This window comes from Mustela nigripes, chromosome 2 (genome assembly GCF_022355385.1).
Source record: "Mustela nigripes isolate SB6536 chromosome 2, MUSNIG.SB6536, whole genome shotgun sequence".
NCBI lineage: Eukaryota > Metazoa > Chordata > Mammalia > Carnivora > Mustelidae > Mustela > Mustela nigripes.
Window position 1 is genome coordinate 61,749,456 of NC_081558.1, and position 18,351 is coordinate 61,767,806.

The 18,351-nt window shown below is 48.6% G+C and overlaps 1 protein-coding gene across 3 annotated transcripts in view; it reads left to right on the forward strand.

Moving 5' to 3' along the window:
• The window catches only part of SCN10A (sodium voltage-gated channel alpha subunit 10), a 99,599-nt gene that overhangs the window by 69,524 nt on the left and 11,724 nt on the right, over positions 1–18,351 (forward strand). For 2 of the 3 annotated variants that reach the window (XM_059387943.1, XM_059387944.1), the window contains 10 exons: positions 436–795; positions 2,343–2,789; positions 4,135–4,275; positions 5,949–6,072; positions 7,128–7,282; positions 10,445–10,618; positions 14,888–15,010; positions 16,188–16,472; positions 17,187–17,240; positions 18,025–18,162. In XM_059387943.1, coding sequence (XP_059243926.1) covers positions 436–795; positions 2,343–2,789; positions 4,135–4,275; positions 5,949–6,072; positions 7,128–7,282; positions 10,445–10,618; positions 14,888–15,010; positions 16,188–16,472; positions 17,187–17,240; positions 18,025–18,162 — 2,001 coding nt within the window. The remainder of the gene's footprint in view (positions 1–435; positions 796–2,342; positions 2,790–4,134; positions 4,276–5,948; positions 6,073–7,127; positions 7,283–10,444; positions 10,619–14,887; positions 15,011–16,187; positions 16,473–17,186; positions 17,241–18,024; positions 18,163–18,351) is intronic. The other variant, XM_059387942.1, reaches the window with a different exon arrangement.

An 18,351-nucleotide genomic window follows, 5' to 3' on the forward strand; every position in this document is an offset into this window, starting at 1 on the left:
GATATGATTCACCAGTACTTCTTAAATACAGTGGGTCCTGACCTCCCTGCAAAAGGCTAAGCTTACATCAGGTTGAAAGTGGGTCATTCTCACTTATTTGTGAGCTCCATCATGCCACATAGAATAGGTCAACATTCAGGAAGCCTGTGGCTACAGAATAGAATATCTATGGTAAGACCATCGCCTCAGTATAAAACTCCTAACTTCCACAGTTGCTGAAGCATGTTGATACATAAGGACCCATGGAAGGCTGGTCATATTTTTAAGTAACTGATGACAGAAAGAAAGGTCTCTAAAAGCAGCTTCCTGGGAGCATCCCCATCTTAATAAAATGAGCTGCCTTGTACTTTTTCCTGACCTTTGGTTTCAGGTCAAAGCTTGAGTAAAAGGGATGAGAACAGTAGCCAGGACCTGACAGTCTCTGTTTCCCTGCAGCTACGGGTCTTCAAGCTGGCCAAGTCCTGGCCAACCTTAAATACGCTCATCAAGATCATCGGGAACTCGGTGGGGGCACTGGGGAATCTCACCATCATCCTGGCCATCATTGTCTTTGTCTTCGCTTTGGTTGGCAAGCAGCTACTCGGGGATAATTACCGTGACAATCGGCATAATATCTCCGCGCCCAATGAAGAATGGCCACGCTGGCACATGTATGACTTCTTCCACTCCTTCCTCATCGTCTTCCGGATCCTGTGTGGAGAGTGGATCGAGAACATGTGGGCCTGCATGGAAGTTGGCCAGAAATCCATATGCCTCATCCTTTTCTTGACAGTGATGGTGCTGGGGAACCTGGTGGTAAGTGCTGAGCCTCCCTGGGGGCACTGTCTTGGGGACAATGGAGAAGACTTCTGGGTTGTCCTAAAAAGCTTTGAAGTTGCACATTTTTATGCCCCCATCATACCTCCCTGACTGTAAGTCTTCAAACTTTGCAAAGTCATGTGGGGCATGTTCTAAGAACTGTCCATAGGAAGGTAACCTGACTTACTGGCATGAGCACATCGGAGAAGGATGGAAAGACCTGTTTAGAATCCCAGCTCTATGACTAGTAAAGCCGGATGACCCAGCACAAGAGACAATCTCCTCAAGCTTTAATCTTCTTCAAATCAAGAAGATAGTGCTTATTCATAGGCTTACCCAGGGAATTAAATTACAGGAGATGACATATGCAAATTGCCTAATGCACTGTCTAGGCCACAACAAGAACTCAGTAATTGTTAGCTGTTTGTTGAAGAAAAATTTCCTTCCCCACTCTAGTGGATCTCAGGAGATATTTTTCTTTAGGGCCATGAGAGCTGACTGATTTCTCTGAGCTACACTGATCCTAGCTATGAGCAGGAGGGCGGGCACGATGAGACAAGGTGAAAGGGAGAAGCTGGGTCATGGACAACAAGCAATGCCATAATGTCAATAACAAAATCCACTCCCACATTTGAGAGCACCTCACTGAAGACCTTTCTGCCAATTGCCCGCATTACCCCCCCCCTTCTTTATCCTAGTTGGCTCCATGACCTCAGCTTATCTCCACCCACTGCGGTTCTGGGCACCCTTGCTGTACCAGTGCTGGCTGTTGTAGGGGGACATGTGGACCCTCAGAAGCCGCTTTCTTACTGCCCTGAAAGTCAACCAATTTGGATTCTTTTCTATGAGAGTCTTACAGACACAAGAAAGCTAAACCAGAAGAGATGAAACAACAAACCCAAACTTTTCAGTCTTTCCCACCTGGGGCCTGGAGCCAAAGATGCCTTCCCCCACAATTCCCAAGTTAGGGGGTTGGCTGAAGATCCTTTCTTCCAGGCTGAGCTCAGCATGCCTGCAGAGCTACAGGGGCCCCTAACCCTCAGGCAGGAATTTTCTCTTTCTGAGCACTCTTAGAGCTCTCAAGTAGTTTCCTCTTCACGACCATTCCAGTAGGATGGGAGTCCCCACTCTCTGCTCATTGGAGAAGAACATGAAGTTAGAAACAGCAAGGAGATTACCCAGGACCCCAAGGCAAAGAAAAGAACCCAGGGCTTTGGCAGATGACAGCAGTCCCAGGGTAGACCTGTACGTGTTCCTTTCTGCTATGCCTGAATGTCCCTTGGGTCAGCAGGGCTGATCCTTCTCTATGGCAGACAATGTGTTTCCAAGCCTTGTCCACATGAGGCAGTTTGCTTGGGACATCCCCAGGACTCCCTTCAGTGGCTCTCAAACTGTCCATCCCCCCCAGAAGGAAAGCACGTTGGGTAGGCAGAGAGAGGCCCAGGTGTGGCTGTCTTGCCCTCTGGCTGGTTGCCAACCTGGCAGACTATGGAGGAACTCAGCTTGTTTGTCAAGCCATCATTGCTTGCACTCCTACTCTCCAGGTACTCAACCTGTTCATCGCCCTGCTGCTGAACTCCTTCAGTGCTGACAACCTTGCAGCTCCAGATGAAGATGGGGAGGTGAACAACCTACAGGTTGCCCTGGCACGGATCCAGGCATTTGGCCATCGTACCAAGAAGGCCATCTGCAGCTTCTGCACCAGGCCCTGCCTGCTGCCCTGGCCCAAGACAGAGCCCCAGCTGGTGGTGAAACTCCCACTCTCCAGCTCCAAAGCTGAGAACCACATTGCTGCTGATGCAGCTGTGGGGAGCCCCAGAGGGCTTCCAGTGTCCAGAGGCCCCAAAGACGACTACAACGACTTCATCACCAACCCTAACATATGGGTCTCTGTGCCCATTGCCGAAGGAGAATCTGACCTTGATGACCTGGAGGAGGATGGTGAGGAGGATGCTCGGAGCTCCCAGCAGGAAGTGATCCCTCAAGGGCAGGTGAGAGTCCTCCCACGGGACAGCCTGAAGGCCGGAGTGACAGGGGCAGAAGGAAAATTTGAATAAGGAGGTTGCCCAACATCCAGACTGGTACAGACTTGATGAGCCCCAGGCAAATCAAGTCTATGGGCACCCAATGTCAGGAAGCAAATACCATGCCAAGTTTCTGAAGGAGGTGGCCTTTGAGCAGAGCCTGGAAAAAAGGGTCAGAATCCCCCAGGCAAGTGAAAACAGGGGCAGGACCTTAGTCTCAGACCACTTTGAGGTTCTTGGGATTGTCTTTTGCGCAACTGTCCCTCTTACTTTGCCCAACTCAGGCTCTGTGCCTAAGATGCTAATGAGACTCCTCTAAGAACTAACAAGACTCCCCAAAGAACAAATGTTATCCAAGACTGAGATTCATCTGATCTTCATCAGATAGGGAGTCCTGATCATCATGGGACTCATTTATCCAGATTTTCCAGACAAAGGATGTCACAGGGAAATGACACTTGTTCTTTAGGGCCCCAAAGAATTCAAAGCACATTTAAGCCTTTTGGCAATATATATAATTTTAAATACTTTGCACAGTTCCCTACTACCTTAAGCTGCTGTATCAACTCTCACTGACCTCTTCTCAGTGACTTTGGCACGGTATGGAAGGCAGGGGTCCTGTGGGGTCTAGAGGCAGGCAGGGCGGCTGTCCAGGCCACTAAGTGGCCTCAGACAGCTGTGCTTTGAGTCTGTAGCTCTACCACAGCCTTCCTCCCCTGCAGCTGTCACTTCTCTTGTGTTCCAGCAGCTGCTATTATCAGCTGCCATATTTTACATGCCTTTGTGTGGGTGACAGCCGAGGGCAGGGCATCACCATCCCCGGAATAAACGACATGAACTTCATGATGACTGTCTCCACTCAAAGGCATTTTCAGATACTTTAGGGTCTGTGGGGGACTTCAGATGGCCAAGGTCTCTATCTCTCTGACTTCTGGACAAGTAGTAATGGTCGTGGTTAACATCTATTGAGCCAAACGCTTCATGCCAAGTGTTTTCCAAGCATTCACGGATTTAGTCAGCAAAATCACTGAATAAAGTAGATCTTGCCTTCTCAATTTTGCAGGTGGGAGAAATGGAGATCAGGTTGATACATGGCTTGGAAGTAATGGAGCCAAGAGTTAAAAAGACTCTTGTTATAGAGTTATAGAGACTCCAGGCTGACTTCACACAAGCGTGTGTATGAATGCCAGTATTTTTGCTGCAGAGATTAGGTTCTTATCTCTGGCAGACTATGAGGGAGAGATCTCTTCAAACTGAGAAGCAATCAGCTGAGGGTGGGCACAGGTGCCCACATGGGACCCTCTCTCACTAGCAGGAGCAGTTGCAGCAAGTCGGGAGATGCGAGGGTCACATGGCACCCAGGAGCCCAGGCTCTGGAATGTCCTCTGAGGACCTGGCTTCCCACGCGGGTGAGAAGTGGAAAGATGAGGCTGCTGCCCAGGTCCCTGCAGAGGTAGGTATGTGAACTTCTGGGAGGTTGAACAGCCCACCAGATACTGACCGGTGGGATGGTAGGGGCCAGAGGATGGGGCTGCTGGGGAAGTGGTGTTTCAGACTACAGTCAGCACATAGCCTCACGTCTCAGCGTGAGAATTATTAAGGTCTGTCCTCACCTCCAGGCTGGTCGTCATGATTTCAGTGGAAGGAAGGGGGATTCCACAGTTAGGAGGTAGGCAGTGATGAGGATGAGATCTTCAACCTCTCTGAGTCTTCTTGTCTTCCTCTCTGAAACGGAATGGTAATGCCTACCTGAGAGGATTCTTTTGAAGCTTAAATGAGATGCTGCTTGTCAAGTGTTTAGTTCCTGCCTGAGATGGAATAAGTGCCCAGAAAATGACAGCCAAGAGAAAAGGGAACAAAAGACAATGCACAGAGAAAGTGTCTTTCTGAGACAGCAGATGAAAGTCAGAGTCACTTGTGGGTGAGGAAGTCTTCCCTGTGACTCCCCCCACCCCCAATCTCTTTTGTCCACATCATTTTTTCCAGCCAAAAACATTCTGGTGCTCTGCAGAGGCTGTCCGTAGTGAGTAGTGTACTGACAGCCTTACGCAGCCTGAGCAGGAAGCAAAATTGGGGTTTGGGAATGTCATATAAGAGGTAAAAGGAAACTTGGTGGTTTCATTACAAATCTTTGATGAAAATAAGCTACAGGGAAGAGGCATCTAGAAAGGTTTAGTGTCGTTCGTACCGCGGCATTAAATTCAGGAATTTAACTTGACACCTAGCCTCTGAGAGCTGACGCCGTGACAGGCACCGGGCTGGGCAAAGATAAGGAAGACATCATTTGTGCCCAAAGTTATCGTGCCCTTCAGTCTGAGGAATGTCAGCCACTGGCTGTGTGCCCCTGGGCAGGGATGACCACAGCAGGGTGAGAGGAGAAGGTGGGTTGAGCTGGGGCTGGGGGACCAGGGCGGAACAGAAGCCACTTGGTTCCTGCCGGGTGAGGTTGCCACCTTCTACATGTGGACATCATTGTTTCCTTCAGAACATTCTCAGGATTTCCCTGGCTAGTCATCTCTACTCAGTGTTTTCAGCACACGGCTGCTGGGTATCGGTTTTGGTTTGGTTTGGTTTGGTTTGGTTTGGTTTGGTTTGGTTTGGTTTTTTCTGTCCATGACCCCGGCCAGGCAGAGAAGGGCCTGACAGTGACAGATGGGGACCCACCCCACCATTTGGGTCCATTAGCCAAGCTATCAGGTTTACTAATATGAGAGCAGCTTCAACTCCTAATTGAATTCATCTGGAGACATTATAGGGCTGGAGCTGCCAGGAGGGCAGCAGGGCCCCTACAGCATTGCTCCCTGATTAAATATTCAAGCCCAGTGAATGCCACGAGTCTTTATGGGTGTAATTACGGTGTCTCGGGCTCTCGCCAGCACTCCATCAGGGGCCTGGAGGTTTAAAGCCTCGCACAGCTAAACCTCTGGGGCTCCGTAGAGAGCATCACTGTTCTGGGCCTCAGCTGGCGAGGCCCCAAACACACAAAGATGGTTGCTGTGGGTCCAGCCCCAAGGGGCTCTCCCTGCCTCTCGGAGCCCTTGGCTGGGCAGACCTGCAGTAACCATGTGTAGACTCACTGGGGCCCTCAGAGAGCTGAGTTTGCTGCCCTGGGCTTCTGCCCTGCAGGGAGAGGACGACACAAGCTCCTCAGAAGGCAGCACGGTGGACTGCCTGGATCCTGAAGAGATCCTGAGGAAGATCCCTGAGCTGGCAGACGACCTTGAGGAGCCAGATGACTGCTTCACAGAAGGTAAAGCGTTGGCCACAGGACTCCTGTGCTGACATTCATTTGGGCCAGAATCACATTCAACAAGCTCTCATCTGGGTACCTGTGTGTCCGGGGCCATGGCCTGGGGTCCATGGAAGACAGACACACAGGACTGCTTGCTGCCTCCTCCCCCAGTCAGGGTCGGGGGCCGGCATCTGACACAAGCACCACGGTCACAGCAGCCTAGTGGGCCCACGTCAGACCCAGCCACCTCAGCACAGGCCTTCCTCCTCACCCTCAAAAACACCTCAGAGTAATAAACCAGGCCTCTTGAGGTTGAACAGGAAAAGGGTAAATACTCTTGTTTGGGGATATAAAGGACCAGAGGAGGGTCAGGCCATGTATATGTCCCTCAGTCTTCGGTGTAGCTCTGAAAGGCAGAACAAATGTCCACGACCATAGCACTCTGAACGCACCACATCTTGTCCTAAAGGTATAAAACACATCTTACTCTTTGTTTCCCTCCATGTCTAGAATAGAGAAGCACATTGTTTTCTCACTAGATATGCTGGCAATAAGGGGGTAGACATATAGTTCACACTATGAAAGTCATTGTGGCTTCAATAATACAAAAAAATCTGTAAACTAAAAAGCAACAACACTTCCTTGAGTTTCCAGTTCCACACAGCCCTGCGCTGGGCTGGACCCAGGCCCCATATTGACCATGTGGTGGCCTCTCAGGTGAGCAAGGGCTCAGGGCATAGCCCCTCAGACAGTACCAGACCCAGGCCCCATGACTTGTCAGGCTTCCAGAAATGGGTGGGCATAGGACAGGGGTCACACATATCTTCTCCAAGAAGGTTGATAATTGGGGAGGACTTGAGTGTGGGTGACACCAGTGGTAGGGAGGAACACCCAAAGGGCAGGATTGAGAGGCTACCTGAGAGGGGTACAGCTTCTCTCATATTCCGGAGAATTCCTTTCCTACAGGGTGGCAAGTGGGTTTCCCAGCAGAGTGCTTTCCTAGCATGGCCAGACCAAAAATGTTCCTTTCTCCCCAGGGGAAATCCCTCTCCATCAGTTACCTCTCCCCACAGGCTGCCTTCGCCACTGTCCCTGCTGTAAAGTGGACACAAGCAAGTTTCCGTGGGCCATGGGCTGGCAGGTGCGCAAGGCCTGCTACCGCATCGTGGAGCACAGCTGGTTTGAGAGCTTCATCATCTTCATGATCCTGCTCAGCAGTGGGTCTCTGGTAAGGGGAGGCGGGGTCCCTGCCCCAAAGCTCTCCAGATCAGGTCTCCCACAATCCCAAGTGCCTGGAGCTGAAGCAGGCAGCTCCCCCTGATTCCTAGCCTGAAAGTCCCCAATCAATGGCAGAAGAAGCTGCAGCCCAGCACACGGGCTCCCTTTAGGCGCAGGGGAGGGTAGATGCTTGTGGTCCATGTGTCCTGGCCTGCGAAGCCTGGCTGCAAGTATTTCAAGCAGTGAGGGCATGCATCCACTTTATAGATGAGGAAATGGAAACTCAAAGGGCCTGAGGCATTTGTTCATGTTTACCCAGCTTGTCAGTAGCAAAACCTACCTCTACCCCCATCTGATCCCAAAGCCCTGGCTTTCCACCCCCTTGGCCTACCAAACACCGGCCTTCTCCAAAGGCCCAGTGCAAAGATTGCCATCCTCCTGTCTTATCAAGCCACTTGCAAATACTATTATTTATTCTAGGCTCACAGTACATCATTATATCCACACTTCTCATAATGTAATTACCTGGGGGAGCTTGCTAAAAGGCAGATTCTGAATCAGAGCTGGGTGGGGCCTGAGAATTGGCATTTCCAACAAGCTCCAGGGGATGCTGAGGCCGTGGGCCAAAGACCACACTTTAAATAACACACTTTAAATAACTCTATGCCTTACAGGCATAGAGATACTGACTCAGGAGCCACTTCCTTAGCCCCTTGCTGAATGGCCAAGGAGGACAAGGAAGGAGGCTCTGATTGTTCCCTGCACAGTCTCAACTCATCTTCCCAGTGGACCAAAATAGCTGTAGACGCAGGAGGGAACTCGCCATCCTCAGGTGTCTGCCTCTTACGGTTGAGGAAGGCACAGCCCAAAGACATGAAGGGGCCTGCCTGGGGTCCCAGCTAATTAGTTAAAGGAGGACGAGAAGCCCGCTCTCCTGACTCATGGCTCCAAGTGTCTTCACTTGGTTTGTTCTTCCTGTGTCATTTACTCCCTAAAAACAATCTATTGGATATCTGGGCACCTACTTAAACACCAGATATCCCAGGAAGGGTGCCAAAGCCACTCTGTGTACTGGTTCAGCCTCGGGGAGGAGCAAAGGCAGGTGAGAAGACACGATCTGGGGTAGGGGGTGGGCAGGTCGGCAATGGCACTACACCATTCCCCAAGGGACTGAAGGGCGAAGAGAGTCTCTGGAACAAAGGCTGCTCTGGCATGGGAGAAGGGGAGGGTGTGGCAACATCTGAAAGGGTCCACTGCTGGGCACAGGGTGGTGACTGTCCATGGCCCCAGCTGGCTCTGTACAGCTCTGGTACACCGGCCACATAGCTGGGCAAGAGGGGGCTGGGTGATTTCTCCCCACCCTCCCCTCTTTCCTGTCCTCCTTGACGAGGACAATAGTCACATTTGCTGTTGACAAGGTGCTTTCCTCATTACCTCCTCCACTCCTGTCTTTCCCCATGGGCCTCCTCTCCTCATTTCTCTTCTCCATGCTCCCCTGCTCCTTCCTTTCTTTCTGTTCCCCTACTCCACTCACCCCAGCTGCTCCCTTCCCTCCCAGCAGGGAGTACAGATCCTGCACCAGCTGCTGGGCCCTCACCTCCCCATCTCCTTCCCCAAGGGACTGAACAGGCTGGCACCAAATTTAGTCTTCCTTATGCTTTTACTTTGAGTACTTAAATAAATAAATAAATATATAAATAACGGGAGTTTTCATCTGACAAAGTAAAGTGCAAAAAAAAAAAAAAAAAAAAAACCTTGGAAATCATGGGAAGATGCAAAGAAAAAATATCACCCATTTTCCTATCACTCAAAGAGAATCTCACTTTGAAAACATTTTGGTATACTTCCTTCCCATCTCTCTCATGCATATAATACATAAATATTACAAAGCTGAAACCACATTTATGCAATCTGTAATTTCTCAGTAAATTCTCACAGTAAATATACTCCTACTATCTGACTTAGTGGCTGCACTGCTTTCCATTACAGGAATGCACCACCATTTATGTAAATAATCCCGCTGTTTACTTCTAAAAAGCACCGAATAGCCTATGTCGACTCCTTTGAGGACATTGGCTTCTTTCCGGTCTTGGGTCCAGTTAGAAGCAGAATCTGCAGCAAGGATTTCTGGGCAAGCAGGTTAGGGAGGGTGTGTTCTGAGGGGAAGCCTGTGAGGGAGGCAGGACCAAGGGAGGAGGTAGAAGACAGGGCTCCCACACAGTCCACCTCAGCTTGATCCCACGGGAGCTATGAAGCAAAAAAGTTGTCACAGAGCTGTGCCACCTTGAAGCAAAGGGGGTAGTCACTGGCTGTGGCTGCCCCCAGACCAGGCATTTGGCCTCCCAGGCATTTCTGCAGGAGGAAGCAGTTTGCCTCAGCCCAGGGAGGTCCTTAGGAAAAGGGGGCATCCACCAGCCGTTAGCAGCCAACCTCACAACTGCTGGGGGACGACTGCCCTGGACCCTCCACGGGCGTCTGGGTGGGGCACCAAGAACATCGAGTGTCCTTAGGCTAAATCCATGAAGGCAGAATTGCTGGGCTCCCGAAACCTTTGAGCCCTCATGCCAGATTGGTCTCCCAGAAGACTGAGCTGGTTTGCAGCTCCCAGTTAGGCAGGAGAGGAGGGACGTCCCCAGGGCCATAGCAACCCTGGCCTTACCCTCATTCTTTTCTCTCTCCACCAATCTCTTAAGAGAAAAATGACATCTTCTTTCCATTTGAATTTCCTTAATTACCAGTGAGCTAGAACATTCTTTTTCAGAGGTTCATGGACAATTCTTACTTTCATTTTTGTGAGCTGCCTGTGAACATCCTTTGATGCTTTTATTTTTAAACCAAGTTGCTGTTAGGATCCCTTTGGTTCACTTCCAAGCCCCAATTTGAGAAGGTTTCTTTTCTCCTTTGCTTTCAGCTCCCCTGCAAAGAGTAAGCCAGGCTGCAGTCCTCATTGGCTCCAGGGGGTCCTGGTTTGTATCACACAGTGCCTCTTCCACTGGCCCTCGGAACCCTACCCCACACACATGTACCCTAAGCAGAAAAACAAAATGATACAGGCAAACTGGTTCAGCCTCCCAGGGGCTGAGGACAGGGTTGGTGGGGTCCTTCCTTATCACTGGACGCTAGTGCTGTGGGTCCAGGCAGCCTACCATTCTGCTCCCTTTCTTCCCTCCAGGCCTTTGAAGACTATCACCTTGACCAGAAGCCCACCGTGAAGGTCTTGCTGGAATATACTGACAGGGTGTTTACATTTATCTTTGTATTCGAGATGCTGCTCAAGTGGGTGGCCTATGGCTTCAAAAATTACTTCACCAATGCCTGGTGCTGGCTGGACTTTCTCATCGTGAATGTGAGTGGCTCATGGGCACACATGGAGCTTGGGATCCTCACCTCTGAGGGATAGCTGTTGCTAGCACCAAGAAAGTGATGGCCTCACCTCATGGGCCACTCCATAGTCTTGAGCTCTTAGCAAGGCCTCTGAGAATAGCTTGCACACTGGGGAATGGTAAGATCAGACAGTGCACAACTCTGGCACGGTGGTGATGCTCAGTCAAGTCCTCAGTTCCTAGGCCTCCACCCACAAGACCACTGACTGCCCTTCGTATTTGTCATCCAAAGCAAGATGACACTGGAGGAATTCAAGGGTCTTAGGACCTTGCATCCCTTGACAGGGCTTCTGGGCAAATGGGAGCCAATGACTGCATCACCCAGAGATTCTTCCCATCTTCTGCTTAAGTGGTCCTCAGCCCTGGCTATACTTTGGAATCATCTGGGAACTCTTAAAAGTACAGTAAACCAGTACTGCTACTCCCAGAGATTCAGATCTCTTCAGTCCTAGGTGAAGCTCAGGCATCAACATCTTATAGGAGCTCCTAGGCATCGTCCAATATGTGTGCAGCCAGATGGAGAATCACCGAGCTTGCCCCACCAGCTTCTCCCCAGTGGCACTAAAAGGGACAGAGGGTCCTTTGGAGAGATGCTGAGTTGAAGCACATGTGTTCAAATTCACATTAACCTGGGGCCACTTACAACTGCACAAGGGGATTGACCAAGTGCCTCCCACATGCTAGACCTGGGATTCCTCACTTCTGTGAGGAGACCTTTCTCAGTGAAATCTCCTAAGAGCCTTCCTTGCCCCCAAAAGCCAGGAGTGGTCGCTCTCTCTCATCCTACCCACAAAGATCCTCTATCTCTGTCCAGGTCTTTGCCCTCTAGGCTTTGCAGGATGGCTGCCTGAGTTATTTGCTCACTGTGGTGCAGCTGAGGGTCCCCACAGACAGGGGGAGGCTCATGCTGTGTTTGTCTCTGCCTCCCACACTCCAGCAGCCACCAGGACCAAGGGCTGCACATCAGAGGTGTCAGGAAATGTGTCTGTATTCAGTGCTCGCCTCCTGAAGCTGGATGGGGTCCAGTACAGAACATTCTGTCCAGCCTCCTATGCTGGCAGGTCCCCCACAGCAGGTCTGTGTACTCAGTTCTCTTCTTGCCTGATACCAAGACGCTGGCAGCATCAGGACACTGTACCGCAGGGATTAGCTGGGAGGCCTGAAATCTGAGTCACAGGTGATAACTTTGTGCATATAAAATAATTATGCACAAATGAAGGAGTGTTTTCTTCTGGCTTCACACCTCTGTTAGGGGCATAGTCACTCTTACCTACATACGTCTCACTCATTTAAGTCCTGATCACCTTCAATGCTCACCCTCTCATTCCATCCATCCTCCTCCTAATTCTTCCTTCTGATCATCCATCCTTCCGTCCACATATCCCTCCTTCCATCTACCCAGCCGTTCACCCTTCCTTTTTCTCTTCTAAACATCCATTCATCATTACTTCTTCCATTTATCCTGTCAGTCCTCTCCTTCCTTCCATCCATTCTCATTCTTCTTTCTCTCTTCTCTTCCACTTATCCATTCATCCTAACCTTCCTTTCATCTATCTATCAACTGGTTATTAATCCTTCTGTCTTTCTATCTTTTGGTTCATCTCTCTGACTATTTGATCATCTAACCTTTTACTCATTCATTCATGCATCTTTAATACAAGCATCATCCTAGCCATTCATTCTTCCATCTTCCCATGTTTCCTTTAACCATCTACTTATCCTTCCTTCTTTTTAAAAAGATTTTATTTATGGGGAGAAGGGGGTGGGATTATGGACATTGGGGAGGGTATGTGCTTTGGTGAGTGCTGTGAAGTGTGTAAACCTGGTGATTCACAGACCTGTACCCCTGGGGATAAAAATAATGTTTATAAAAAATAAAAAAATTTTTTAAAAAGATTTTATTTATTTATTTATTTATTTATTTATAAGAGAGAGCCCATGCACAAAAGGGGGAAGGACAGAGGGAGAGGGAGGAGCAGACTCCCTGCTGAGCATGGAGCCCAATGTGGGGCTCAAGCCTAGGACCCCAGGATAACCTGTACTAAAAGCAGACCCGTAACTGACTGAGCCACCCAGATGCCCCCATCCTTCCTTCTTTCCACCCATTTACCCATTCATCCATTTTCCTTTCACTTCTCAACCAATCAACCTTCCATCCATTCTCTAATCTCTCCTATTCATTTATTCTATCTAAATCTCTTTCCATTCATCCATCAGGCATTTCGCTCAGCCATCCGTTCTACTCCCTTTCATCCATTCCATCCATCCAGTGTGCTATACTTCCATATTTTGTCCTTCTTTCTTTCATCCTTCCTCTCAACTGCCTGTCCTATCCATTATTCTATCCAAACACTCTTCCATCCATCTTCCTTCTTTCTCTTCTTCTTTTCATCCATTCCAACATGCCTCTATACTTTCTTCAATTTATCAAATGTTTATTTTTGACTACTGAACATAGGATTGTCTTATGCAGTGCTGTGGGATGAGCAGAAACCAAGAAGTAAAAACCCCCTATCTCTAAGAGTTTGTGCGGTAATCTTTCAGCAGATAAGACACACAGAGAAAAATAAACCTATTATAAGGGTGGTATGTGGTGAGCACTGCTGGAAATAATTATTGTCTTAGGGACACAGAGACAAGAGCCTGTGGGGGTGGGGTAGTTGGGAAGGCTTCGTATAGGAACTGACATTAAATGTGGGGTTTAAAATGAGCAGGAGCATTGAAATGCAAAGAGGACTGCGGGATGGGGGGGCAATTTTATTTAGAAGTTGACCCTGAGCAAAAGTACAAACACAGATAAATTTAGGGAACAATTTTACTTAGGTAGAATATATGAGTGAAATACGACTGAAAAAGTAGTATGCAGCTAAATAATACAGGCTAAAAAATCTAGGACTTAACCTGAGGATGATAAAACACCAATGAATTCTGGGAGTAGAGACACACATGATTGTAATCAAATTTGCAGTGGAGAATGGATGCAATACTAGAGACCAGTTGGGGGGCTAACAGCCTGAGCAGTGGGAGTGGAGCTGGGCTTGGTGGAGGGCTTTGACCCCAGACCCTGATTCCTCCAGCTATAGATTTTACACATGAGGCAGCCTTCCCAGGAGGCTGAGCAAAAGACTGAATAGGGTCCAGCATAAAACTGGCTTCAAACCTCCCCTCCCTCTGTCAGCCAGACAGCTGGGTGCCACATGCTGGTGTCTGGAGCCCTGCATGGATGAAGAAAAGGTATTTTTTCCATTCCCTGTCTTTGTCCCAATGGAATAAGCATTTAGAGAATAGGCATTGTTTGAGGCTCTAGCAACCAAATGGAGACCCCTTCCTTCCTGAAGGTCTGTTGTATCTCCCGACCTAGCTGCCAGGAGAAGCTAAGCCTGAATTTAGCCCACCAGTCATGGTGCAGTTGGGGTCTTCCAGAATTGGGTTACAGTATCCAGCAAGCTGAAGCCTATGCATATGGTACCACGCTGGGACCTTCAAAGCTCCTGGAAGGTGTGGTCATTTGTCCATGTTGATTTATGTCCCTCGGTCCAACACTTAAAAAAACAAAACAAAAACCCCAACAGGGAATCATACAACCTAGTCTTTGTATCTCAGCCACCTGTCAAAGCTGGATTTCATAGATCCATGCCACTCACTCTAACTTTGACTCCTTCATTTTATACAGGGCGAAAATGTGACCTGGACTAGCAAAGCACTGACCCAAAGCCAAATAAATAAATAAATAAATAAATAAATAAATAAATAAAATCAGGGGTTGAGAAGGGAAAGAGACCAGGACTCTTTGCCATCTACTTTTCTTGGCAAATACAGTTGAGACTCACTTTGCATTCTTCAAAATAGACTTTCAGCACCACCTCCACAAAGGAAATCATCTCTCCAAGTCTCTGAAAGTCAGAGTTTCAATGCTTTTGAAGTCTGGCTGGTGCCTCTGGAGGGGAAAAAGAAGGTTGATATAATACACTGGGAGCTTGACCACCCACACAACACAGCGTGGTGCTGTGGAGGACCGAGGTTTTCTTTCCCAGAGGTTCAAGAAGTAATGAATGAAATCTTTAATAAGGGAAAGAAATGGAACTGTCCCTAGAACTTCCACTGGAGTTCAAAATAAGATGGGAGCCAGGATGATGGCTTGGATAGAGTGTGGTTTGGGAGGGATTTCCTGTCTCCTTCTACCAGGACCTCTGGAACCTAGAGTAATGCTTTTGCTCTCTGCCTGCCTTCAGATCTCCCTGACAAGCCTTATAGCAAAAATCCTGCAGTATTCTGACGTGGCATCCATCAAAGCCCTTCGGACCCTCCGTGCCCTGAGGCCCCTGCGGGCTTTGTCTCGATTCGAAGGCATGCGGGTAAGACCTATCTCCAGACTGCTCTGGTCCGCAGCATTTGGTACCCCTTCCCTGCTTCCCATGCCCCACATGCCCCTGAACCTGAGCTCTAGGCCTACCCCAACAGGTGGGCTCTTGGTACTCGTTTCCCACTGGGATTTTGGTAGCACTGCCATACCCTAACACTCTGGTTTTCCTTCGTGTCTCTTTGTGAACACTCCCCCCGTCTCAACTCAAAGATCATGTCTATCAGCACTCAGACTCACACTTTCCTGCTTATAGTGAAGTGTGCTTTAACATCTCTTACCTCGATCTCCCTAACCTGCCTAATGTCCTTTTTGCCAAGATCTCCAGAACACCCCAAATGATTCATTTTTCCAAGACAAATGAATCTTTCCTCTGACACTCCATTTGAATGTGGTGGCACCATCAGCTCAGCACCATGGCTGTCATCCACTGGAATGCATCCTCCCCAACACAATGTAGTCATGGGTTCCTATGGATTCTTCCCTTTCATCCAAACTTTTCCTTGCCCATCACTGTCACCCCCACTGTGTCCTCACTGTCTTCCTCACAATGGAATGCTCACAAGCCAGGCCTTTGAATTACTGGGGGGACAAGGGATTGCTATTTTGTCCCCCTCCCCTTCCTCCTAATTATAAAAGGCTCCAGGTACTGAAAGTAAGGTTTTGTTTTCTTCCCCCATTGACTCAAAGAAGACATCGTATCTTCAAAAACAAAAGTGGACTATAAAAATTCACTTGTACCTTCACAAACACTAGAAACTTATGATTGAAATAGTTTGAAATTTGTTTTATTTTATTTCTAGGTTGCTGCTTTACAAATAAGCATGTTTGTGAATATGGATTTTGATTTTCACTGATTCTTGGCCAAGGCACACCTTGGTCTGTATGTACAAGCACAATACACCCACTCACACCCCTAAAAGAGCATGTAAGTTCATCCATCTCCTCAATCCTGGGGAAAGACCTAAAACCTGCCCAGAACATTTAGGGAGAAGATCTAAACCCATCTTCAGCTACCCAGTACCTCTCAGTCTTCTGAGTCTGAATTATGGCTCTAATTAACCCACTTCCCGTACTGCTTGCAAAGACCACTGGTTCATGAAGCAGAGTGAGTGTAGACAGAAGTAGGATTCAGCAAGAAGGGTTCCAAATCCTTTTGCGTTTCCCCCCAGGTGGTGGTAGATGCCCTGGTGGGTGCCATCCCATCCATCATGAATGTTCTCCTCGTCTGCCTCATCTTCTGGCTCATCTTCAGCATCATGGGTGTGAACTTCTTTGCGGGGAAGTTTGGGCGGTGCATCAACAAAACCAATGAACACCTTTCTCTTGTGCCTTTGTCTATTGTGAATAACATATCTGACTGCAAAGATCAGAACCACACTGGCAGCTTCTTCTGGGTCAATGTGAAAGTCAACTTTGATAATGTTGCGATGGGTTACCTAGCACTTCTGCAGGTGGTAAGTTCTGAGATCAACCATGTCTCTTCCTTTGACTATTTTATAATGTGGAGGGTCTGGGGTCTTCCAGAAGTTGCCATGTAGAGACTTTGCAAGAGGTAGAAATCAGTGTGAGCTGAAGTCACTACCCATTCCTACAGACGAGCATGAGGCTGCAGGGCCTTACCCATGAAAGTGATGTCACAGTGGTGCAATTAGACAAGTGTGGGCTGGCAGCCTAGAATAAAGGGATGAGCCTGCAATGCATCTGTATCAGGTGATAACTGAGAATTTACTCTTTGTACAAAATAGACATGATATAGCCACCTGTTCAGTCTTCTACTGAAGATCCTCTCCTAGACAGTAATAAATTGTATTCCAGGTCTGTTATAGTGATAGAAAGTGTTGGTGGCGATGACAGGCAAAAACATCCACACTGCCATTCATTCATTCATACCTTGCCTTCATCCATCAGTTTTTGATGCAATTGCTTATACACTTGTCATGCAGTTACCCACGCCTTCCTACATCCCATTGTTTGTTCATGCATTGGTTCAACAAATAATCCCTGAATGGCTGTGGTGGGCCAGGTGCTGTGCTTAGCCCCAGCAGATATAGAGAATTGCCTCCAGGGGGCCCGTGCTCTATGAGAAAAACAGACAAATAAGTGAATCAAAACAAAGTTCAGCATAGACTATGGTCAGACACTGAGTGGCCTCTGCTCCTTGTTTCCAGGCAACCTTTAAAGGCTGGATGGACATCATGTATGCAGCTGTTGATGCCCGAGATGTGAGTCTCAGCCTGCCATGCCTACTGCCTTCCCTTTGGTCCATCCTACTCACATCAGTCTGTTTGAAATGGAATGAAGGTGGCTTTGGTACCAAAAACGGCAGTCCCCCAATAGCCTGGCCTTATCCTTCCCTGGAGCAGTGTCCAGCTGGCCCTCTCTTGAATGTTTAAGCCAACCTCACCTGTTCCCTTACCCTAGGCTTTTCAAGTTCTCCTGCTTACCACTGAGGAAAATATCAGATAACCTCTCCAGGCCTGTGTGTGAGAGCACTCCCTGGGCAGAGGCAGGAGTGGGGTGCTGGCCACAACAAGGATATTGTCATGGCATCAGGGGGAGGAGATGGGTGCTGCTGAGGAAAGACACTTTGCTGCTGGGGCAGAGCTGATGCCCTGATTCTGATTCTCGAAGACTTGACTTTCTTCAATGCCTCAGAGTCCCTCCCCCAAGGGTAAAGGATTGAATGTCCACAGGGGCAACCTTCACAGATAAGTTTGGGGAATCTGCAGATAAATGCTCCAGCTTCCCAGACCCTTAGAGGTACAATTCTGAGGTTCATTCTGTGCAGTTCACTGGAGAACCCCAACAGGATAGAGTACCAGTTGCCCCCCTGTGATGGCCTGCTTAACAACACTTCATTTGGTTTATCTCCTATTTACCCTCCCCATCCCTCAGTCCTGCTTCCTGACTCTCAAATAAACCACCCACCTATACCCAGGTCCTTGTCTCAGGGATGAACACAAACATACCCACCTGCTCCCCATGCCTCCCCTTGTCTATTCACAGGTGAACTTGCAGCCTAAGTGGGAGGACAATGTGTACATGTACTTGTACTTCGTCATCTTCATCATTTTTGGTGGCTTCTTCACACTCAATCTGTTTGTTGGGGTCATAATTGACAACTTCAATCAACAGAAAAAAAAGATAAGTGGGGCTCGGGTGTTTCCATGAATCCTTCCCTCCCTGTCACCTGACTTCATGACTAAAGCCAACACTCCCTAGCCTTCATGTCTGACCAGAAGCCCAGTTTGGGCCTTTTATACCAACATCCACCTTTGCACCCTGATTGTAGCACTCACCCCTGCCTGGTGTCCTGGGGTTGCTGCTGGAAGA